The 25,847-nt window shown below is 44.1% G+C and overlaps 1 protein-coding gene across 1 annotated transcript in view; it reads right to left on the reverse strand.

The window, feature by feature from the left end:
* Positions 1–3,430: 3,430 nt before the first annotated feature.
* The window catches only part of LOC115103695 (E3 ubiquitin-protein ligase NEURL1-like), a 69,603-nt gene continuing 47,186 nt past the window's right edge, over positions 3,431–25,847 (reverse strand). Inside the window, exons 4-6 of the mRNA XM_029624569.2 lie at positions 18,394–19,116; positions 9,263–9,442; positions 3,431–7,349 (exon numbers count right to left, since the gene is read on the reverse strand). Coding sequence (XP_029480429.1) covers positions 7,093–7,349; positions 9,263–9,442; positions 18,394–19,116 — 1,160 coding nt within the window. The 3' untranslated portion in view covers positions 3,431–7,092. The remainder of the gene's footprint in view (positions 7,350–9,262; positions 9,443–18,393; positions 19,117–25,847) is intronic.

Genomic DNA, 25,847 nt, shown 5'->3' on the forward strand with positions numbered 1-25,847 from the left:
CCCTAAGCCTAGTGTCCCCCGGAGGACCACGGTTGAACATAAACCACCTAGGCAGCTGGGGCCGTCCAAAACACATGATGTAACAGGTGCCACAAATCACATACCACTGAAAGCACCAAGTTCCACAGGACCACAGAAGGTCAGGGTTGTGTAGGTCTGGGTTAGCCTCTCTATTTGGATTCCTGTGTGTTTTACGACTATGCTGACACAAACTGTGTTCATGATCCATGCAATCAGCGTGGCTGGGGGATGGTAGTCATCTTAATCAATGGATTGTGTCATTATTTGAAACCCTTGTTAGTGAACAGCTAAAATTATTTTTATATACTAACTCTGTTTTATCAATGGACCAATCGGGCTTCAGGAAGAAGCATAGCACAATAACAGCAGCCATGAAGGCTTTTAAATGATATCACTCAAGCCCTTGACGAAAAAACAGCCATGTGTCTCGCTTTTTATTGATCTCTCTAAGGCTTTTGATACAGTTGATACTAAAGCAGAGAGTGTCGAGCGTTAGTCTTTTGGTGCACGCAGTTGCATGATTCACCTTTTAAACCATTTAAACTCTGTTTTTCACAATTCCTGACATTTAATCCTTGTATAAACTCCCTGTTTTAGGTCAGTTAGGATCACCCCTTTATTTTAAGAATGTGAAATGTCAGAATAATAGTAGAGAGTATGATTTATTTCAGCTTTTATTTCTTTCATCACATTCCCAGTGGGTCAGAAGTTTACATACACTCAATTAGTATTTTCTAGCATTGCCTTTAAATTGTTTAACTTGGGTCAAACATAGCCTTCCACAAGCTTCACACAATAAGTTGGGTGAATTTTGCGTCATTCCTCCTGACAGAGCTGAGTCAGGTTTGTAGGCCTCCTTGCTCGCAAAAGCTTTTTCAGTTCTGCCCACAAATTTTCAATTGGATTGAGGTCAGGGCTTTGTGATGGCCACTCAAATAACTTGACTTATTTGGCCTTAAGCCATTTTGCCACAACTTTGGAAGTATGCTCGTGGTCAATGTCCATTTGGAAGACTCATTTGCGACCAAGCTTTAACTTCCTGACTGAGGTCTTGAGATGTTGCTTCAATATATCCACATAATTTTCCCACCTATGCCATCTATTTTGTGAAGTGCACCAGTCCCTCCTGCAGCAAAGCACCCCCACAACATGATGCTTCCACCCCGTGCTTCATGGTTGGAATGGTGTTCTTCGGCTTACAAGCCTTCCCATCTTTCCTACAAACATAATGATGGTCATTATGGCCAAACAGTTGTATTTTTGTTTCATTAGACCAGAGGACATTTCTCCAAAAAATACGATCTTTGTCCCCATGTGCAGTTGCAAACCATAGTCTGGCTTTTTTATGGAGGTTTTGGAGCAGTGGCCTCTTCCTTGCTGAGCGGCCTTTCAGGTTATGTCGATATAGGACTCGTTTTACTGTGGATATAGATACTTTTGTACCTGTTTTCTCCAATAAGGTCGTTTTACTGTGCTGTTGTTCTGGGATGGATTTGCACTTTTCGCACCAAAGTCCATTCATCTCTAGGAGACAGAACGCATCTCCTTCCTGAGCGGTATGACGGCTGCATGGTCCCATGGTGTTTATACTTGCGTACTATTGTTTGTACAGATGAACGTGGTACATTCAGGCACTTGGAAATTGCTCCCAAGGATGAACTAGACTTGTGGAGGTCTACAATTCTTTTTCTGAGGTCTTGGCTGATTTCTTTGATTTTCCTATGATGTCAAGCATAGAGGCACTGAGTTTGAAGGTAGGCCTTGAAATACATCCACAGGTACACCTCCAATTGTCTCAAATAATGGCAATTAGCCTATCAGAAGCTTCTAAAGCCATGACATCATTTTCTGGAATTTTCCAAGCTGTTTAAAGGCACAATCAACTTAGTGTATGTAAACTTCTGACCTACTGCAATTGTGATACAGTGAATTATAAGTGAAATAATCTGTCCGTAAACAATTGTTGAAAAAATGACTTGTGTCATAAAACAAAGTAGATGTCCTAACCGACTTGCCAAAACGATAGTTTGCTAACAAGAAATTTGTGGAGTGGTTGAAAAACGTCTTTTAATGACTCCAACCTAAGTGTATGTAAACATCCGACTTCAACTTTATCTGTCTGATAGAACTCATTGCATTTGATGGGCTCTTGTCTGTTAAATTGTCTGTCTGTAATGGTGTGCCCCGGGGCTCTGTACTTGGTCCCCTCTTACTCACTATTCATATAATTAATTTAGACAAAAATTTGCAAAATACGCCACCTCACTTTTATGCTGATGATACTGTTTTTTATTGTTGTGCCTCTTCTCTCACAAAAGCAATCCAGAACGTGCAAACTGCTTATCCTCAATACTGACGAAACTAAACCTATGTTGTTTTCTTTTTTTTCTCCTCAATTTTGTGATATCCAATTGGTAGTTACAGGCTTGTCTCATCGCTGCAACTCCCGTACGGACTCGGGAGAGGCAAAGGTCGAGAGCCTGGACTCAAACCGAGAATCTCTAGTGGCACAGTTTTCTAAAGCAAGAAATTGACCTCTGAACCTTTCACCTATTACTACCTGTCAGGGCAATGAGATTGAGACTGTAATCTCATATAAATATCTTGGAATTTTAATTGATGACGGCCTCTCTTTTAAATTGTATATTCAACAATTTACACAAAAATTGAACCTGAAGTTGGGATTTTATTTGAGGAATAAGGCCTGTTTTTCTTTTGAAGCCAGTAGTAGACTAGTATCAGCTACATTTATGCCTATACTAGACTATGGGGATATTCTATATTTGAATGCTTCCACACAGTGTTTGAGATCAATTGACACCCTTTACCATGGAGCATTGAGATTTATTTTAAACTGCAAAATCCTTACACACCACTGCACGTTATATACCAGGGTTGGCTGGCCTTCTCTAGTCAATTGTAGGCTCAGTCACTGGTATACTTTTATTTACAAAGACATTTTGGGTTTACTACCATTTCATTTGGGCATTTTTATTGTCCAGAAGGATGATTTGAGGCTGATTCCCTGACCTGTCAATGTTTTTAATTGTATGATTTTGTTATACTCTTGTGAATTCTATGTTTTTTTACTAGATTACCTGTAGTTTGGCCAAGGCGCTCTTGAAAAAGAGACTTCAAATCTCAATGAGCCCTTCCTGGTTAAATAAAGGTTAAATAAAAAAATTAAAAAATGACATTTACAGGATGAATTCAAATCAAGAGTACGGATATAATAAATAAGAATTTGTCATCAAGTGTATGTTATAGTTGGATATGTATGGGAGATAATCCAATCATATTAAGATGGATATTGGAGATGTGATAGAAAATATAGAATTAGTCTGTAATCAAATGTATTTAATTTATGTTCTATTTAAGTTTTATGAGAAAAGCAGGCACAGACACTTCCTTGAAACACGTATGGAAAGTTTATTGACACAATCATCCGAATCACATTTAACAGAGCTCACAAACAGATCACTTGGAAACTAGTTTTCAAATAAAGACATGTTTGCAAAGTATCTCAAACAATGGATGAGTCACAACATAGAACATATATTCTTCTATATCATAGAAAATAGGAGCAATCGTGGTTGACCTATAGCCTATGTTACATTTCTATGTGTAGCGTTCTGATCGACCCCTGAACTCTGTCTAAATGATGGCCTAGGAGATTAAAAAATATATATATTTTTTTCAGCTTGTCTTCTATTGGTCCCAAAGTTCACTAACTAGGACGGAGTGAACAAACAACTCAAACACCTAAAAGACAGAAAATAAAGTATATTTCCCAGGTGAAACCTGTCTAGTGATATCTGAAGGAGCGGTTTTCTAAAATGGAGGATAGTAGAAGAAGAAAGCAAACACCCAAGTACTGTTGGATCTGAGATCCAAACACTTCAATGGAAAATAGATACAATACAGGGTCGACAAACAATCAGGAGAGATACCAAATATATTTTTGGGGTAAATTGGTAGGGTCTTGAGTTTTCCAGGTCACTAGTCCAGGAACAATTCTGGGCCCTAGTCATAGTATCTGTGTGGAGGGCTGAACATTAAGCCACTGAGTACTGACATGAGTCAGACCACTTCAATTAATCCTGTATGTAGTAACTCAATAAATACGATAGGCAGCAATGTAGGTGCCTTGTTGATTTTGCATGATATTTGACTTTTACATTATTATAGGTTGTCAATGCCATTTATGACATGACCGTATGTCCAATGACTATTGTTTACATTAGTGGTTGTAGATTCAATTCCTTGGATTAAGGGGCAGTAAAAAAAACACGGTAAAAAACCTGTTTCAAGCAAGAGGAAATGACGTGTGTTTAGCACAGACTTTGCAAATGACGAGGTGGATTAACACATACATTTTTTATTGCGTTTCGGATTTCGTCGGACACTTAGTTACAGCACAAATTTTTTTCTGCGATAGAATATGCCAGAGATGACCTATAGACTACCTATAGACCATTTAAAAAGTACAATCAGGATTCTTATAAAGTGACATTTAACATTGCCATACAACGACGGCCTTTAAACTATATACTTGGTAAGGGCTATAAAAACAAACCTGGTTTGGACTCGAAAGGAGGCATAAAATAACAACGTATATAAATGACAAAATAATTCAGCGTCTGAATATTCAGGGTTTTGTAAAATGATTCATCTCTGCTTGTCTTTGTACTCAAACACAACAAGGTGTTATGATTGTATACTGCAGGTACAAGATAATATCGTTCCTGGCTCTAGGATACATCGTAGAAGTAGAAATAGCGGATTATTTCATGGTTTCAGTCAACCAGAAAACAAACATTACAATCATGACTATCAATCAACAACAAAAAAAGCTGACAAAATATGTCTTTCTCTCTCGATACTACCAACCACACCAATAAAACGATTTGCCTCATTTTAAAACATAAATTAACATTCAAAATGTGAATTAACACTTCAAGCAGTAGCGTATAATGTCATAAAAATACAAAGTTCTGTTTGTGAGTGTAAAGAGGATGTATACGAAACATCTGTCAGTATTTGACCCAAAAACAAGGAACTGGCAAATACCGTCGCATCATTACATTCCAGATTCAATTGTCGATTATCTATTAATTACACCAAGATGCAACATAAACGTGTTAAAAAAACGGCCTTTTCAGCTCCCGGCAGAAAGCTATGGCATATAGCTCCAGGACACACAAGCGTGATGGGAATTTAAATGGGTATATGACACATACTGATCAAAAAGGGGAAAATTCTTACTTTTACAAAATCACATTTTCAGGTAGTCTTGCATTGATGTGATAATTCGACTTTAGTGGAAATTACGATTCTCCCCAAAGTGATAAAAGTCATATGGGGTAAGTGACAACATGTGTAACCAAACTGTATATCAACTTGTAACATTGAGGAACTCCCATCTACCTCTCATAACCCTACATTAATGTGTGCAACTGTGAAGGGTATTTGTTGCTGGTTGAAGCACTATGCAGAAGTTAGAATAGTACCGTGATAGGGTTTAGGGTTGTGTACATATTACTGACTGTATGTGATGCAAATGACCACTGACCAGTAAGTATTTTGAGTTATAAAAATAAGTTGGGGTCAATTCAGTTTTGTTTCATGTGCTTCTTACCCTCTGAGTTTATCCTCTGAAGTCCTGTTTCTGATAGCTTTTCTTCTGACACACAACATCGTATTTGGTATTTTAGTAAGGGGTCTTGGTGAAAAATATGAATAGAAACAAGGTATTATTTATCACACATCCGCATGTAACAAATGAACTGTTCATAAAATAAGGCAGGGGGCTGTGTCACGGATCGACGGTGAACAGTATTCCATGGCAACAATCCCAGTGCATTGGGCTGGTGTCTGCGTCAACTGTCACCATTTTGGGGCGTTAAACAGCTGGACCTGAGGAACACCCAATAAATGTACTTTCACTTCCTGCTTCCAAGTCACATGATGTGGGTACAAATTCTGGGATTGGATTGGGAGCCGAGGCTTCCAGTGACATTGTTTTGATGGTTGTTTAAATGTATTGTGAAAAAATAATCTGTTTCTTCTCCTTTCTAGACGGGGCATTTCCGAGAGCGCAGTACTGACTTCAGTGCAACACACGACACTGCAGAGCAAGCAGATAGCGAGCTAGCGCAACAGGACAACTACCACCAATGAATGTGCTATAGAACTACCACACAAATACATTTGGTTGAGAATATATGACTTACTATATAGGAGCAAGAGGTGATACAGCACTGCTTCACACGTCATATACTTACGTCCCTATACTTCACAACTTTATACAACTGTGATCATCTTCCTATTGATGAATCCTATGACTACTGCAGAAACGCATCCCTTTCCGGTCACGACGCATCAGCAACAAATAAGTCCTCTCTTTTCCTCTGCAGTTTGCCTAAGTAACACACAGACAGAAGTTGTGCCATACTGAGACGTTATGTTAATAAAGAACTATCTGTAGACAAGGGCGGCTATTTTCCTGTTGTTTTGTTTTTCACAGACAAAGTTGAGTCAAGTTAAAAAAGCAAATGTTGGAAGTTAACAGTCCTTCAACATAGATAGATCACCTCAAGACCAAAAACGTTGAATTGAAACCACCTTGTTTGCTCCCATGCAAATGAGCAAACTCGCGGCAGTCGTCTGGAAGTGGCTTCTCTTCCCTCAAAGTCTGAAACTTCCTGAATCCTTGGAGAGAGCAAGAAGAATGAACACTTCTAGTTGAGAGAGGAAGCTCTCGCCGCGGTTGCAATCCCCCCGCCACTTCAAAAGCTGTCACACACTGCGTCAGAGAGGGAAAGTGGAAATGTAAGAGACCTTTGCAGTGCAGGTCTACTAACTGTACCAGCCAACAAAAAATGGGTTTTTGAAACAAAAATCAAGATTCTTCCTCAATATCCATCACACAAAAGTACCAGAGTGAACTGTCCATTGTCCATTTCCCTGATCTTAAAAGTTTATCAAAGTCTTTCCCCAACGTCTTCCTCCTCTCCCCATTAACTTATGTCTGTGGCCCTCCGTTTCGGGGCCCTTAGCTTCAAAGGCCCTCTACGTGCTACGGTAGGTCTTAATGATGTCTTTGATTTGTCTCCTGCAGATGGGGCAGCAGGCGTTGGACATCTTCTTGAGTTTGACGCCGCAGGTGTAGCAGAGACACATGTGACCGCAGGCGTAGATGACCGTGTCCACGTGGTTCTCGTAGCAGATGGAACACTCATCTCCAGTCGGCCACCCGGGCCCTCTCCCGCTGCCTGATGGGAAGGTGGGCGACTTGGGGAGGCTGATGGGCGAGCTGGGGGTCGTTCCTGTTAGGGGGGAGGTAGTGAGGGAGGGAGGGAAGGAGGGAGAGGGCGAAAGAGAGAGATTCTGCATGTACACTACAGGTCAAAAGTTTTAGAACACCAACTCATTCAATGGTCTTTCTTTATTTTTACTATTTTCTACATTGTAGAATAATGAAGACATCAAAACTATGAAATAACACATGGAATCATGTAGTAACCAAAAAAGTGTTAAACAAATCAAAATATACGTATTCAAATAGCCACCCTTTACCTTGATGAGAGCTTTGCACACTCTTGGCATTCTCTCAACCAGCTTCACCTGGAATGATTTTCCAACCGTCTTGAAGGAGTTCAACTGAGCACTTGTTGGCTGCTGAGCACTTGTTGGCTGCTTTTCCTTCACTCTACGGTCCAACTCATCCCAAACCATCTCAATCTGTTTGAGGTCGGGGGATTGTGAAGGCAAGGTCATCTTATGCAGCACTCCATCACTCTCCTTCTTGGTAAAGTAGCCCTTACACAGCCTGGAGGTGAGTTGGGTCATTGTCCTGCTGAAAAGTAATTTATAGTCCCAAAAAGCCCAAACCACATGGGATGGGGTATCGCTGCAGTATTGCTGTGGTAGCCATGCTGCTTGTGTGCCTTGAATTCTAAATAAATCACAGACAGTGTCATCAGCAAAGCACCCCCACAACATAAGACCTCCTCCATTCTTTATGGTGGAAAATACACATATGGAGATAATCCGTTCACCTATTCTGCGTCTCACAAAAACACGGCGGTTGGAACCAAAAATCTTCAAATTGGACTCCAGACCAAAGGACAAATTTCCACCGGTGTAATGTACATTGCTTGTGTTTCTTAGCCCAAGAAAGTCTCTTGTTCTTATTGGTGTCCTTTAGTAGTGGTTTCTTTGCAGCAATTCGACCATGAAGACCTGATTCACACAGTCTCCGCTGAACAGTTGATGTTGAGATGTGTCTGTTACTTAAAGTCTGCGAAGCATTTATTTGTCTGCAATTTCTGAGGCTGGTAACTCTAATGAACTTATCCTCTGCAGCAGAGGTAACGCTGGGTCTTCCATTCCTGTGGCAGTCCCCATGAGCTTGATGGTTTTTGCGACTGCCCTTGAAGAAACTAAGTTCTAAGTTCTTGAAATGTTCCGTATTGACTGACCTTCAGGTCTTAAAATAACGATGGATCGTTTCTATTTGCTTATTCTTGCCATAATATGGACTTGGTCTTTTACCAAATAAGACTATCTTCTGTAAACCATCTCTACCTTGTCACAACACCACTGATTGGCTCAAACGCATTAAGAAGGAAAGACGTTCCACAAATGAACTTTGAAGAAGGCACACCTGTTAATTGAAATGCATGCCATGTGACTACCTCGTGAAGCTGGTTGAGAGAATGCCAAGAGTATGCAAAGCTATCACCAAGGCAAAGGGTGGCTATTTGAAGAATCTCAAAAATAAAATATATTTTGATTGGTTTAACACTTTTTTGGTTACTACACGATTCCATATGTGTTATTTCATAGTTTTGATATCTTCACTATTATTATACAATGTAGAAAATAGTAAAAATTAAGAAAAATCCTTGAATGAGGAGTTGTTCTAAAAATGTTGACCAGTAGTGTATGTACTGATGTAATGGATCTAATCTACATTGTTGATCAATACATTCCTTACAATAAATACAGTACAAACCCATTTTACCACTGTTGTTCTACTATGAAGGCAGCCTCACATTATGTAACTACAACAGTAGACGAGACATCGTGTCCTCCCGCTGCACAGCACGAGAAGCAATGTACCGAACAGACTCACCACCCAGGACATCTGCTACCTAGTGTCCCCCTCTCTCCTCTCTTAACCCCCTGCAGTGGGTTTGATAGTTTGATTAATAGAGTGGCTCTGAAAGGTACAGACCTCCCGCAGAGCCACCACAGTAGGCCGCGGAGCTGGGGCCTCCCAGGCCTCCGTTAAGGACAGGGTCAGAGCTTCCACTACCCAGGGCCAGGGCTAGGGCACTGGGGGTGTGGGGGGAGGAGGAGGGAGAGCTGGGGTTGGAGGGAGGCCGCGCCGGCTGGTCCCCGAGATGTGTGGAACCTGGAGCCAGAGAACAGACAGAGAGAAAAGAGATGGTTATGAAAGCATATAGAGTTCAAATATAGGCACCCCAACTATAGGCACCTCAACTATAGGCACCTCAAATATAGGCATCTCAAATATAGTCACATCAACTATAGGCACCTCAACTAAAGCCACCTCAACTATAGCCACCTCAACTATAGCCACCTCAACTATAGGCACCTCAATTATAGGCACCTCAATTATAGGCACCTCAATTATAGCCATCTCAATTATAGGCACCTCAACTATAGCCACCTCAAATATAGCCACCTCTATAGGCACTATAGGCACCTCAACTATAGCCACCTCAACTATAGCCACCTCCAATATAGCCACCTCAACTATAGGCACCTCAACTATAGCCACCTCAACTATAGCCACCTCAACTATAGGCACCTCAACTATAGGCACCTCAACTATAGCCACCTCAACTATAGCCACCTCAACTATAGCCACCTCCAATATAGCCACCTCAATTACAAGCACCTCAAATATAGGCACCTCTAGTACTGTAAGTGGACTATCCAGTAGGTTCTACATTGAAGAATGATCCTATATCATAAAGAACCGAGAAAAATAAAGATTATTATTACTATTTTGATGTATTATTATAATTTTTTTATTCATTTAAAAAGAATCACTGGTAATATTTTTCTTTTTCCCCCCCTTTCTCTAATCACCATTACAAGCTTTTTTTTAAACTGTCATTATTGGTGTCGTTTTCTCACCTGGTTTTAGCAACAGTGGCCTTGTTCATTCATGCTAATAAAGCTTATTTGCATCTGAAAGAAGAGTTGGTATGTTATGAAGACATGGGCCTACAAAGATCAGAGGGGGTTTTCTCTAAGTGTGCTATACAGTTACTATACAGTGTGCTATACAGTAGACAGATGAATGATCGTATGATCAAGTGAATGGCTTTTCAATCACTTTTGGGGATTACTAGCGTGAAGTTTAGGGAGATATGTGAGGGGTTTGTCACGTTCCACTCTTTTTTTCAACATGTTTTATTTGACATCCCCTGTTTCTGTGGTGAAGGCAGGGTAACAAATGGAAATTCAGAGTCCACGTTTAAGAAGCACATATTAGGATGCCAGTGATGCCTGAGGTGAGGGGTCATGTTTCAGAGACCCCAGTGTGATTAACATGGCATATTGGGTTCCAAAGTCACGGACATGGACACATTACGTAAGTCAGAATGCGACCCTGGCTGCGTCAGACATACAGTACATGCCTGTACATGGATGAAAGAGGATACGTCAGACATACAGTACATGCCTGTACATGGATGAAAGAGGATACGTCAGACATACAGTACATGCCTGTACATGGATGAAGAGGATACGTCAGACATACAGTACATGCCTGTACATGGATGAAGAGGATACGTCAGACATACAGTACATGTCTGTACATGGATGAAGAGGATACGTCAGACATACAGTACATGCCTGTACATGGATGAAGAGGATACGTCAGACATACAGTACATGCCTGTACATGGATGAAGAGGATACGTCAGACATACAGTACATGCCTGTACATGGATGAAGAGGATACGTCAGACATACAGTACATGCCTGTACATGGATGAAGAGGATACGTCTGAGAAATGATGTTTGTATCTGAGGACCAAGTGGTTCCTTAACAGTGGTTTGACGGTTGGTTAGTTAAATGGTTGCTAGTGATTGAGTAGAATTAATTTATATAGACTGAGCAAGATTGAGTGTCGCTATTGTTTTTTTTAAAAGGGGATCACCTAATCAAAAGTGATACTACACCAAAAAAAAACGTAATTTATTTCTAGACTGTATTTATGTAGACATATTGTAGTAGACATATTGTATGCATCCAGGCATTGTTAGTCTTGCGCTGACCCGCAGGAGTTGTAATATGAGACCAATTGTTTTATTTTTGGTTTAAGTAAGCACTAACAGAATGACTATTTAATGTTTAGTAAATTACTATGAAAATGGTCTGTCTTGTTGAGTGTACGTGTCATAATTAAAAGAGAAAAATGATTAAAAGATTTGCAAATTCGCTTGGAACAATGGAAATGGCTATAGTCACCATTTGGCCCGAAAGCCACACCATCCAAAAACAGGGACATCATCAGTAACAACAGCAACAAACAAGCCACAATGAACTACAATGAACCCTTAAACATTTCAATAACATGTTATTTTAAGACGAGGGATGAGAGGAGGAATAGTTCATCAAAGCCTATGGGGACTGTGGTAACTGGGAGTGACCTCCATGGTCTTTCTCAGCTCGCTATGTCTGTTTTTCTGGATGGCATGGCAGAAGAATGTGAAAAATGAGTCGTCTGGTGTGTGGCCCATGGTCCATCATTAAGACTGCCGTCAGCTGACAACATGGTGACCGGCCACCGTTTCTGGCATCTCTCTGGGAGCGTTTGATCTATGGCCAGATCCAAAATGGCTGTCTTTCTATGCTCACGAACACTGGAGAGGCTGTCGACTAGGCCAGTGGTTCCCAAACTTTTTCGCTTACTGTACCACCAACTCAATTTACCCACTCGTGCATTTTATCAGTCGGCCTATGGTCTCATGAGTCTTCACAAGTACACCGTGTGGATAGGCCAAGTACCGCCAAGGGTCCTAGTACCCCTGGTTGGGAACCCCTGGACTAGGTGGCCATTTTGGTTCTGCGATAATGCTAACATAATGCCTTAGGACCCATGTTGGCTGTAATACTGATCTCTGTTACCTGATGACTGACTGACATGGTGCATTACGTCATGTGGTAGGCTGCACTGTACAAGTCTTGTGGAGTCTTTGAGGTTTTCTAAATGGAGCTGTATGTGCTGGTATAGTTGGAGAGGAGGGTTAAGACCTGGGCTGTTTGTTTGTGTAGAGGGTTGCTCTGGTGCCCCTAGGCTCTTGGTGCCTCAGTGTGTGTGTGTGTATATGTCTAAATGTGTGTGTGTTTGTGCGGGTGTTTTTAGATGGTCATTTGTAGAATGTCTATGTATAACGCACACTCCCATAACTACCCTTAGTTCGTACGGACACACCCTTATCCTCCTTATAAACTACCACTACAACTACTATTCAGAGTCCCCCTACGATCACATTACTACTACGCTGACAGGTCCCCCTGTGGACTCTAACCCAGAGGTGTGGTGGTGGTACCGAGCCTCTCGCTGTCCTCCATCTCTCCCATTTTAATCCCCTATCTGGCTTGTCCTCAGCAGCTGACCTAGGATCAGTGGAGCCCGGCCCTGATCCTCCTGTTCACTCCCAGATTCATTTAGAGAGGGACTGTAGACAGCTGTGGCGGCTCACTCTCCGCCTCCCAAATGGCACCCTATTCCCTATGTGTTGCACTACTTTTGACTGCACTACTTTTGACCAGAGCTCTATGGGCCCTAGTAAAAAGTAGTGCACTATATAAGGAATAGGGTACCATTTGAGACACAGGGTGTTTATTAAGAAGAGTATGTTTGTCCAGATCCTCTAAAGCAGTCTGCTATGGGAGGATTCTGAGGAATGTGGGCTATGTGACACTGAGACTGGGACATACTTTGACTCAACAACACTGGGTCACACACTGTCGCAGCACCTCGATGGGGTTGTGGCTTCAAAATGGCCGCTTGGCCCTACAGTCATGGTTGTGACTGAGGATGTCCTTTGTTGTCATATAGTGAGTGACCTTAGGTCATCATAGTCTCTACATTTTAGAAGAGGAGTGTGGGATATCCTTCTAGGGATCTGTTCAGTGGTAGACTGATGAATAGGAGGAGGGGAAGATGGGAGGAGGAAAAGAGGAGAGTGGGGTTGTAAAGTGGTTGCTTATCTTTCTACATCCATTGAGCTTTCTGAAACACGATATCCAAAGAAACTTTAAGAGCTTTGAGAGGTTTGGCGACTGTATATGGGTGGTCTTTAAGTTTGTTGGCAGCACCATTTTCTACATTTAGGCTCTCAATTATAATTTGTCAAATCTATATATAGGATAGTATATACTGTATATATAGTTAAAGCTGCAATATGTCACTTTTTGGACGACCTGACCAATGAGAGTTATAGATCTGTCATTCTCATTGAAAACAAGCAGTAGATCAGATGTGGTTTCTATGCTTCCTGTGCTTTGTTTGATTTTTGCGTCTATTACTCACACCAGTTTCAATCAGCTGAAAACACAATATTTTTGTTTATGGAAACGATATTTCACAGCGGTTTAAATGGTACAATGATTCTCTACACTAGACATACTTGCAGGCGCTTGTAGAGTGTGTGTGAGAGACAGGATATTATCTGGCCCGACATGAAGTGAGTGATTTTATCAGTGCTCTGGTGCTGGAAAATGTTTTGCAACATCCAGGTGTTTATAGCCCTGACATCTTAACATCCAGGTGTTTATAGCGCTGACATCTTAACATCCAGGTGTTTATAGCGCTGACATCTTAACATCCAGGTGTTTATAGCCCTGACATCTTAACATCCAGGTGTTTATAGCCCTGACATCTTAACATCCAGGTGTTTATAGCCCTGACATCTTAACATCCAGGTGTTTATAGCCCTGACATCTTAACATCCAGGTGTTTATAGCCCTGACATTTTAACATCCAGGTGTTTATAGCCCTGACATCTTAACATCCAGGTGTTTATAGCCCTGACATCTTAACATCCCTGCTATCAGATGTTGGTATCTGTAGGGCGGTGTGTGTGTGTGTGTATGTGTACATTAAGGTCCCTTTCATAATATTGAGTTGTACCCCCCCTTTGCCGTCAGAACAGCCTCAACGGGTCGGGGCATGGACTCAACAAGGTGTTGAGAGCATTCCACAGGGATGCTGACCCATGTTGACTCCAATGCTTCCCACAGTTGTGTCAAGTTGGCTGGATGTCCTTTGGGTGGTGAACCATTCTTGATACACACAGAAAACAGTTGAGTGTGAACCTCAGCTGCATTGCAGTTCTTGACACAAACCGGTGCGCCTGGCACCTACTACCATACTCCGTTCAAAGGAACTGAAATCTTTTGTCTTGCCCATTCACCCTACATACACAATCACAAACAATCCATGTCTCAATTGTCTCAAGGATTGAAAAAGATGATTTAAACTCCTCCCCTTCCTCTACACTGGATTTAACAAGTGACATCAATAACGGATCGTAGCTTTCACCTGGATTAACCTGGTCAGAGCATGTGTCCTTAATATTTTGTACATTCTGTGTGTGTGTGTGTGTGTGTGTGTGTGTGTATAGTAGTAGACACTAGAGAGATCATGTTCACTGTAAGCACAGACCGCGCTGGATGATACTAACTCACGTCATATGCTGCCCTTTATCGCTCATTAAAGTCCAGTGGTGAGTGAGTGTGTGTGTGTGTGTGTGTGTGTGTGTGTGTGTGTGTGTGTGTGTATAGTAGTAGAGACTAGAGAGATCATGTTCACTGCACTGTAAGCACAGACCACGCTGGATGATACTAACTCACGTCATATGCTGCCCTTTATCGCTCATTAAAGTCCAGTGGTGAGTGAGTGTGTGTGTGTGTGTGTGTGTGTGTGTGTGTGTGTGTGTGTGTGTGTGTGTGTGTGTGTGTGTAACTGCTAGGGAAGAGAAGGACATCAGAGTCACTAGACACAGAGAGTGAGAGAAGGTGAGAGGAGAGAGGGAGAGAGGGGGGAGAGAGAGGAAGAGAGAGCGAAAGAGCGAGAGAGCGAGAGAGCGACGTCAGGAAATGTGAATAAACGGCCAACCATGCCAGACCCAAGGATGTTTCAATGTTTCAGTCTGAAGGAGGGAGAAAAGAACGAAAGAAAGAAAGAAAGAAAGAGAGAATTACAGTGGCTGGAGTAGCTGTGGGTGCCGGGCGAGACTGTTCACTTGAGCGTGAACGAGCTGACATTCTAATGGAATCTATAATGTATGGGGAGAGGGTCAGCGTAATAGTGTCCTATTTCTCTACTGCTGTTCTCTCCCTCCCTCTAACATCTCCTCCACTATCACACCATCAGTCTCCCCATTTACAGATGTAGGACCTTCATTTGATCACTCTTTTTGCAGAACAGCTTTCCTGCAATGCAGGACATTTAAAACATGTAGTGTTGATTATAATCAACATTGATTATAATCCACATAATAATTCACATTCATTTGTTCTTTCATTTGCTTATCCAATCATCCATTCACTCATTTATTCATTACTCTTAATCATTCATTCGTGAACTGTTCAATCGTTAATGAATTCATTCATTCGTTCGTTCGTTCATTCTCTCTGAATATCAAATTGTTGCTTCTTAGTGGGCACGCTAGCTAGGAACCCTAATACTTGACCTTCGGTGTTCACTCACCATACCAAGGGCACTCCCCCACTAGGGGAGCTCAGGAATTAGTGGACCTCATGTCAGTGCACAACACACACAGCTTAAGCCAGTTTAAAGGAGCCCTCCCAAATGTATACGCAGCCCCACGGGCCAAATTCAGGTAAACCTGAAAGCCTATAAAAACACATTCAGACCTGCCGTCACATAAACAGGCAAGACACTTCCTAACGTTGAACAATTGGAACATAAAGGTGATTTACTATCTATCAGGGTCAGAAGGAATTCCTAGATTTGTTCGGATGAATGATTGTAGTGCAGAGCCTCTAGAACGGCCGCTTCATGTTGCCGTAAACTCCTCGTAAGGTGATCCGTCCTAAAAGAAACTCAGCAGTATTCAGGCAGTTTCTGTTGTCAACAAGAGAACTTCCTTGAACTCCTTGAAAGAAAACTGAAGAAGTAGCCGTGGTGCTCTAGCCAAATGTTTTTAAAAGCACGTGTGATGTACTAGTACAACAGACAATCAGAACAAACCACAACACCATAACCATCTCCCTATGCAGCTAACGAGTTCCTAGTAAAACAAAAGCACGGTAAGAAGACCCACAGGGGTGCATTTCCTGTGCAGTTTTCATGTAGGCCCATAGTATTGACCGTTGGCTTAGTGCCACTGCGGTTGCCCGATCTATCAATACCCCAGAGCCACACTCCAGCCTCAGACAGTGTGCAGTATGCGCTGCAGCCCTAAGTGTAATGTATTGATGTGGCTTTCATTGATCGCGCTGTCAGCCACCTCCCTGTGTGTCTCCAGAGTGCCTAAAGGAGCAGACCAGATCCAAAATGGCGGCTGTGTAATGTAATATAATGAGAACAGTGCTAACAGGGCGGCATGAGGGCATGTCGATGCCTTGCTAACTGCTGTGACCTCCATGGCTGCATGGAGAATAAGCGTGTTAGCATGAGGGCAATTTACAGGTGGGCAAACAAGCAGCACTTAATGAAAATACCATGTTAGCATTATATATCAGCACTGTAAGGTGTAGTATCTCTCTCTCTCTCTCTCCCTCTCTCCCTCCCTCCCCCTCTCTCTCCCTCCCTCCCTCCTTTACTTCACTGAGAGGAAAGAGGGATATATTTAGCCGGCGCTTGATTCGTCCTGAGAAGCAAAACAATGATGACACGTTGATGAGGTTGTGCCTGATTTGGTTGTGCGGCTTCGTAATTGGACTGTTAAAATAAGACAGGCCTTCAACCTTCCCAGTCCTTCTACATGATACACCTAACAAAGATGTGTCATTTTTTAATTTCCGTTTGTCCAATCTCCAGAAAAGCTCGGCCAATTTTTAATTTGCATGTAATTATGGCTCAATAAAAAGAAAGCCATTATGTCATAGAAGGATATAGGAGTGAACATTCGCTGTTCTTTAGTTTTGACCGTTTGTCTGCCCTTTTCACAGACTATGTAAAGAGGGATCTTGTGCACCAGTTGGCTTGATAGGGGGCCTACAGATGTAGGATCTACATTTGATCATTTGATTTTTTTATTTCCACTTTGAGACTTCACACTAGATTTTCTTCATATAACCCACATAATAATTCACATTTACTGTTGCTGCAGGTTGATTTTCCTCCGTAGCAAACTCGCTCAAACTAAGATCCTACATCTGTAAGTCCCAAAAAATATAAAGAGCGCAGCAATTCACCTCTCAAAAAGTCTAAAAGCACAGTTGTAGCTACTTTAGGCACACCTGCCTGCCACGGCAGAAATACATCATGTTTGGGCATATTACAAATGAAGCGTACGGCCTCCCGCTCACCCACACATCTTTCTCACTTCATGTTCATTATCTGTATTTAGAGTGTGTAATCAAGCATGGGGGCTCTCGGCATACTGCTGAGAGGTAGCGTGTGTCCCGTAGTGAAGACACGTTTCCCCCGCTGTGAGTAGGTCGCTAGCACATACACACACATGCAAACACACACACACACACACCCAACCATACAGACAGGAGAAGACGTGTTGCGGCCGCTAGGTTGCAGGGCCTGGCTCCCACATGCCTCCTTTCACTTGTTCCCTCTCTTCCTGTTATTTATCGTGGCAGGTCGTGAGACAGCGTCTACTTTGCTCCCCATCGATACCTTCAGAAGTGCATTTGGATCTGACTTCCTGTGTCAAGACGCTGTATTGAAGCACATGACATAAGTGCACACCTCTGAGCTCTGTGATGCGGGTGGGGCCCTAAATCCATGGCTTACGATCGATCATGAATGGATAAATGAAAAAGTTTATACCATGTCAGATTCAACCCTCCTAGGGCCTGTAGTACTGTAGAGACTGTAATATTAAAGGCCAGGACCTGACCATGTGACTTGATCAGGAAAAGTCCCCTAGCCCCTACAGTCCATAGCTAGGGCCTGGAGTTTTCCACACAGTTTTCAGGTAACATAAATAGGGAAAACTCCTGGCCCCACGCAGAGCATACAAGTAATAATAGAGAGAAGTACTCTAAGTACACGTAACTGCCAAATTAAAGGAAACACGTGCGGTGGCCCAGCGGCCTATTAAGACAAGTTATGTTAGTGTTTCCTTTATTTTGGCAGTTACCTGTATAGCATAACAGTCATACTGACTTACCCAGTATCCTGAGTTGAGTGACGGCTCCATGCAGACCAAAGAACATCCACAGGGGCCGGGAGTTGTCCACACACACTTGCATCCCTGCATTGGTGCCATTGTGGCTCAAGATCACCTCCCCTTCCTGGTTGACCAGGAAGCCCAGTATATCACTGCTCTGGAGCAGCGTGGGCACTCGGCACACGGCCCAGAATTCCTTGCGGTCGACTAACGCCTCCGGGTTGTAGGGCAGGTCGCTAGGGCGCAGCACAGCGGGGTCGCATGATGTCACGCCATAGGACAGCGATCCCGACCTAGCCGGGCTCGACTTGGTCACCTTGATAAACACGGTCTCGCCGGTACGCAGTGGCCGGTCAGTGAAGACGAGCGTTCGCTCCTCTCTGGCGTGCTCGGATCTCGCCACCGTCTGCTCGTCGAGCGTCTTGATGTGGGCACCGCGGAGGGCGTGGAAATGGAGGTCGCTTTCGAGGGAGTGTGGGAGGACAGAGGACTGCTGGGTGTTGAGGGAGTTCTGGGGGATGGGGCAGGAGGCGGAGGGAGGGGCCAGGTGGAGATGGGCGTGGTTATGTGGGTGAGCTGGGCCAGAGCCGTCCACTTGCTGCAGGTTGAGGTCACAGAGGCTGACAGAGAGGCGGGAGTCATCTGCCTCGCGGCGGAGAGAAGAGGAGCGTACGGTGGTGAAGGAGCGGGGACGGAGGAAGTCGGGAGGGACCATCTCACTCTCTGGAAGAAAAGAAGAAGGGAGAGAGAGAGGGAGAGAGAGTGAGAGAGGCAATTTTAGTTTCTATAATCATTGTAAATTGTGTTGAAATATAAAGAGAAAGAGAGACCATTATATCTAAGAAAGAGACGAAGAGATAAAATGAGGGATAGTCAACTAATAATAATACTGCAGTGTTGTCATTTGTTAGTGTTAGAATTATTTGACAGTTTATATAGCCGTTTCTGTCTCAATGTATTGTTTTGCCAATCTTGGAATATTCCTTGAATTGAAAAGAGAGAGAAACAGAGAGGAACAGAGAGAGAATTAAAGGAAGAGAGACAAGCCAAGCACTAAAGAAAAGGCCGAAATTGGCTGATGTCACAAACTAGTACGAGATGTAGGATATTGCTAATTAGCTGGTACAGCAGCAGAGGAAAGTGTCATTTAGCTTGTTTAAAGATGTAGAAATTAATTTGAAAAAAAAAAAAACCTACAGATTTGGTTGAGTGCTTTAATATCAGTAGGGAGCAGAATCAGCTCATTTCACACGAGGAGGACAAAGTGCTTAATTAACCAGCCTTGGATGATACCAAGAAAGGAATTAGTGTTTGTGAGACCGTGTGTGTGTATGTGTGTGTCTGTGTTTGTGTGGAGCTCCCTCCTTCTGCATTCCCAGCAGTCCATAGTACAGTATCATCCCTCTACAGTGAGCCAATTATATCTGCCAACACATGTCCCCCTTCACACAGTAGGGTGGGTAGTAGTGGCGCACGCACGCACGCACGCACGCACGCACACACGCACGCACGCACACACACACACACACACAGGGAGAGAATGCCCTGCTTATAGTCTCCCCCCTCCCCACCCCACCCCTGCTGGGCAGCTGCCTGTCTGAAAATAAGGTCTCTAAATGTGTAACCCCCTCCACTCCCCATCAGCCCAGCATTGGGAGAATTATCCCTGGGGTGTATTCAATAGGAGCCAAACATAACCAAAATGGGAGCAAATGGAACGAAATGGGGAGGCACCTACAGTACCTGAATTTGTCAAATAGAAACTCTCGTATTGTCAACTGTTTCCTACGGTTATGACCAATGATTACACCCCTGGCGGCGCTGAAGAGACATCCCCATCACTCAGACAGAGAGAGAAGCAGGAGGGAGAGAGGGAGGGGGGAGAGGGGAAGGGAGGGACAAAGAAGAGGGACAGTCATTGCTCAGAGGGTGTAAGTGGATAAGGAAAATGAGTGACCAGACTGACTACCTTGTTGATGGAGAGAGAGAGAGAGATTGGGGAGATGGATAAGCAAGGTAAGCGGGAGAGGGAAAGAGAAAGAAAATGGCATTGTTGACCACCTCCTCTGAGAGGGCAGAAGATAGGGAGAGAGCCCATCACTCAAAGAGCGAGAGAACGAGACAGAGAGAAAGCGGGACTACCAGAAAAGGATAGCGAATGACCACCTCTTTTGAGATAGAAGGAGACCCCATCATTCAGAGCGAGGGAGCGACAGACTGACAGAAAGAGAGAGAGAGAGAGAGAGAGAGAGACAGAGACAGAGACAGAGAGACAGAGAGAGAGAGAGAGAGAGACAGAGAGAGAGAGAGGATAAAAGCCAGCATCCACCAGTCCTCCCAGGAGAGGTCTAGTCTGCAGCCAGGCCCATTTTACCCACTGCTCCCTCTGAGGCCTGTCCCAGAAAGCCTTTTAGAGGCCAGGACCAGCTCTGGACATAGATAAACCTCTTACCCCTTAATTACTACTCTCACGAGGCCTGCCAGACAGCCTGCCTGAGTGTGTGTGTGTGTGTGTGTGTGTGTGTCTGCTAATATCAGCAGTGAAACCACAGAGAGCTAAAATTCTTAGCCTGTCCCATCTGAAAGGGCTGAAAGGGACCCTGGCCAGAGTGGGATTATCTTCCATTCGAAAAAATTAAAATGTATTTTGTCCTAATATGGACACCGTACAAACGTTAATGCCTGGCAAGTCAATGTAGTGCATTTGAATGTGTGCCAGCAAACCAACTGCTGTCCATTTGTGAGCTTTTCAGCATTTTGGTGTACATTCCTTTGTCCACTTAAACGTGATGAACGGTATGACATTTAACTGTGTTAACAACAGCCAGAGAACCTATGCTGTCAAATGCGGTGAGGAAAGTCTAATTGAGAACCGGTTGCGACCCGTCAGGCTGACCAAGCCGGCTAGATTATCAGACCTTCGTCTTTCTTGTTGTTCACTAAGAAGATTATGTCCAGATTGAACAGGGAAAAGGAGAGATTTCTGTTTTAGTGATGGCTGCAATAAATGTTAGAGTCAAACCAGGATTACATTTACATTTACATTTAAGTCATTTAGCAGACGCTCTTATCCAGAGCGACTTACAAATTGGTGCATTCACCTTATGACATCCAGTGGAGCAGCCACTTTACAATAGTGCATCTAAATCTTTTAAGGGGGGTGAGAAGGATTACTTTATCCTATCCTAGGTATTCCTTAAAGAGGTGGGGTTTCAGGTGTCTCCGGAAGGTGGTGATTGACTCCGCTGTCCTGGCGTCGTGAGGGAGTTTGTTCCACCATTGGGGGGCCAGAGCAGCGAACAGTTTTGACTGGGCTGAGCGGGAACTGTACTTCCTCAGTGGTAGGGAGGCGAGCAGGCCAGAGGTGGATGAACGCAGTGCCCTTGTTTGGGTGTAGGGCCTGATCAGAGCCTGGAGGTACTGAGGTGCCGTTCCCCTCACAGCTCCGTAGGCAAGCACCATGGTCTTGTAGCGGATGCGAGCTTCAACTGGAAGCCAGTGGAGAGAGCGGAGGAGCGGGGTGACGTGAGAGAACTTGGGAAGGTTGAACACCAGACGGGCTGCGGCGTTCTGGATGAGTTGTAGGGGTTTAATGGCACAGGCAGGGAGCCCAGCCAACAGCGAGTTGCAGTAATCCAGACGGGAGATGACAAGTGCCTGGATTAGGACCTGCGCCGCTTCCTGTGTGAGGCAGGGTCGTACTCTGCGGATGTTGTAGAGCATGAACCTACAGGAACGGGCCACCGCCTTGATGTTAGTTGAGAACGACAGGGTGTTGTCCAGGATCACGCCAAGGTTCTTAGCGCTCTGGGAGGAGGACACAGTGGAGTTGTCAACCGTGATGGCGAGATCATGGAACGGGCAGTCCTTCCCCGGGAGGAAGAGCAGCTCCGTCTTGCCGAGGTTCAGCTTGAGGTGGTGATCCGTCATCCACACTGATATGTCTGCCAGACATGCAGAGATGCGATTCGCCACCTGGTCATCAGAAGGGGGAAAGGAGAAGATTAACTGTGTGTCGTCTGCATAGCAATGATAGGAGAGACCATGTGAGGTTATGACAGAGCCAAGTGACTTGGTGTATAGCAAGAATAGGAGAGGGCCTAGAACAGAGCCCTGGGGGACACCAGTGGTGAGAGCACGTGGTGAGGAGACGGATTCTCGCCACGCCACCTGGTAGGAGCGACCTGTCAGGTAGGACGCAATCCAAGCGTGGGCCGCGCCGGAGATGCCCAACTCGGAGAGGGTGGAGAGGAGGATCTGATGGTTCACAGTATCGAAGGCAGCCGATAGGTCTAGAAGGATGAGAGCAGAGGAGAGAGAGTTAGCTTTAGCAGTGCGGAGCGCTCCGTGATACAGAGAAAAGCAGTCTCAGTTGAATGACTAGTCTTGAAACCTGACTGATTTGGATCAAGAAGGTCATTCTGAGAGAGATAGCGGGAGAGCTGGCCAAGGACGGCACGTTCAAGGGTTTTGGAGAGAAAAGAAAGAAGAGATACTGGTCTGTAGTTGTTGACATCGGAGGGATCGAGTGTAGGTTTTTTCAGAAGGGGTGCAACTCTCGCTCTCTTGAAGACGGAAGGGACGTAGCCAGCGGTCAGGGATGAGTTGATGAGCGAGGTGAGGTAAGGGAGAAGGTCTCCGGAAATGGTCTGGAGAAGAGAGGAGGGGATAGGGTCAAGCGGGCAGGTTGTTGGGCGGCCGGCCGTCACAAGACGCGAGATTTCATCTGGAGAGAGAGGGGAGAAAGAGGTCAGAGCACAGGGTAGGGCAGTGTGAGCAGAACCAGCGGTGTCGTTTGACTTAGCAAACGAGGATCGGATGTCGTCGACCTTCTTTTCAAAATGGTTGACGAAGTCATCTGCAGAGAGGGAGGAGGGGGGGGGGGGGGAGGGGGAGGGGGATTCAGGAGGGAGGAGAAGGTGGCAAAGAGCTTCCTAGGGTTAGAGGCAGATGCTTGGACTTTAGAGTGGTAGAAAGTGGCTTTAGCAGCAGCGACAGAAGAGGGAAATGTAGAGAGGAGGGAGTGAAAGGATGCCAGGTCCGCAGGGAGGCGAGTTTTCCTCCATTTCCGCTCGGCTGCCCGGAGCCCTGTTCTGTGAGCTCGCAATGAGTCGTCGAGCCACGGATACGGATTACGTTACGTTGCGTTAAAAGAACGACAATAGCTGGCTAGGTAACCTAGAAAATCGCTCTAGACTACACAATTATCTTTGATACAGAGACGGCTATGTAGCTAGCTACGATCAAACAAATCAAACCGTTGTACTGTAATGAAATGAAATGAAAATGTGATACTACCTGTGGAGCGAGGCGGAATGCGACCGGGTTGTTGAGTTCTAATCGGTAGACGTTGGCTAGCTGTTAGCTAGCTAGCAGTGTCTCCTACGTTAAGGACGACAAATAGCTGGCTGCGTTGGATCCAACTCTTACCCAATACCAGATCATTCAATCAAACCTCACTAAATCATTTCAGAGGCACTGTAAGGGAACATTTCAGTGGCCTACTGAGAGGCAACAATTGACTTCCTATACTAATTTTACATTTGAATAATTTAGCAAGAGCTCTTATCCTGAGTGACATACCGTAGTGAGTGCATACGTTTTCACACTCCCCCCCCATGGGAATCGAACCGGCAACCCTGGGGTTGCAAGCGCCACACTCTACCAACTGAGCCACACTTGCTCCCTTCACATACTATACTGTGCGTGATTGACAGATGACATAATTAGGGTTATAGGTGCTCATTCAGTCTATCAAAAGACCAGAGGACAAAGACACCTTACAGTGTGTGATCCTCCTGTTTGGCAGTGCTGATTCAACGTAGATCATCCTCCAACTGCCATCCCTTTGATCAGTTCCCGCCTTTAAATCCAAGATGGCAGCCCAGTTTGCCTCAAAGTCATGTCAAGTGTCAATTAGCATTAGTGGCTAATGCACAGACTGCTCTGGAAACTGACTGTATTCATGTTTCTCGGGACTACGGGACTTTAATTGTTCTACTTGATCTTTGTTGGGAGTACAACATGGATGGAACAGTGGCTTGAAAAAGCGTGCATTCGTCTCAGTGACTGCTAATCGACCGTTAAACTAACAGCCCAAAAAGCACACAGTGCAGTTAGCGCTGTTAGCGCCCGAGGCTAGCAGAGAGCGAGATGACTACCGCTAGCTTTTTATTCAATCTGATGCTTCCCACTTCCTCTATCCTCCCCTACTGTAGTGTCCAATAGGCCCTTAGTGGATGCCGCAGACCGGCTAATGTAAAGGAAGAAAATGATCAAAATCTATTTCCATTTCATAAAACTTTTAATTTCCCAAACAGTCGAACGCAGAGGGGCTACCGGTCAATGAAGTATTTCCGAATGAGGCGAGGAGACAAAAGCACTTGGCAACATACTTAAGCCAAATGATTGGGGAAGGAAAGGGATTCTCCCTTGGCGGTGGGAGTGTGTGTGCTGCTCAGGCACACTAACTTCTAACATCCCCAAAGTCAGCCCTGATTCCAATGCTGGATGAACTCTCACTCTCTAGACCAGGGATGGGCAACTGGGGCCCGCGGACCAAAAATAAAGACATGTACAGTACCAGTCAGAAGTTTGGATACACCTATACGTTTAAAAAGAAAACTATTTTCTACATTGTAGAATAGTGAAGACATCACAACTATGAAATAACACATATGGAATCACGTAGTAACCAGAAATATTATGTTTGAGATTCTTCAAAGTAGCCACCCTTTGCCTTTTTATTTATTGATTGATTTCACCTTTATTTAACCAGGTAGGCAAGTTGAGAACAAGTTCTCATTTACAACTGCGACCTGGCCAAGATAAAGCAAAGCAGTACGACACATACAACGACACAGAGTTACACATGGAGTAAAACAAACATACAGTCAATAAAAAAGTCTATACACGATGTGAGCAAATGAGGTGAGATAAGGGAGGTAAAGGCAAAAAAAGGCCATGGTGGCAACGTGAATACAATATAGCAAGGTGGAATGGTAGATTTGCAGTGGAAGAATGTGCAAAGTAGAAATAAAAATTATGGGGTGCAAAGGAGGAAAATAAATAAATAAATACAGTAGGGGAAGAGGTAGTTGTTTGGGCTAAATTATAGATGGGCTATGTACAGGTGCAGTAATCTCTGAGCTGCTCTGACAGCTGGTGCTAAAAGCTAGTGAGGGAGATAAGTGTTTCCAGTTTCAGAGATTTTTGTAGTTCGTTCCAGTCATTGGCAGCAGAGAACTGGAAGGAGAGGCGGCCAAAGTAAGAATTGGTTTTGGGGGTGACCAGAGAGATATACCTGCAGGACCACGTGCTACAGGTGGGTGCTACTATGGTGACCAGCGAGCTGAGATAAGGGGGGATTTTACATAGCAGGGTCTTGTAGATGACCTGGAGCCAGTGGGTTTGGCGACGAGTATGAAGCAAGGGCCAGCCAACGAGAGCGTACA

This window comes from Oncorhynchus nerka, linkage group LG21, assembly GCF_034236695.1.
Source record: "Oncorhynchus nerka isolate Pitt River linkage group LG21, Oner_Uvic_2.0, whole genome shotgun sequence".
Lineage (NCBI taxonomy): Eukaryota > Metazoa > Chordata > Actinopteri > Salmoniformes > Salmonidae > Oncorhynchus > Oncorhynchus nerka.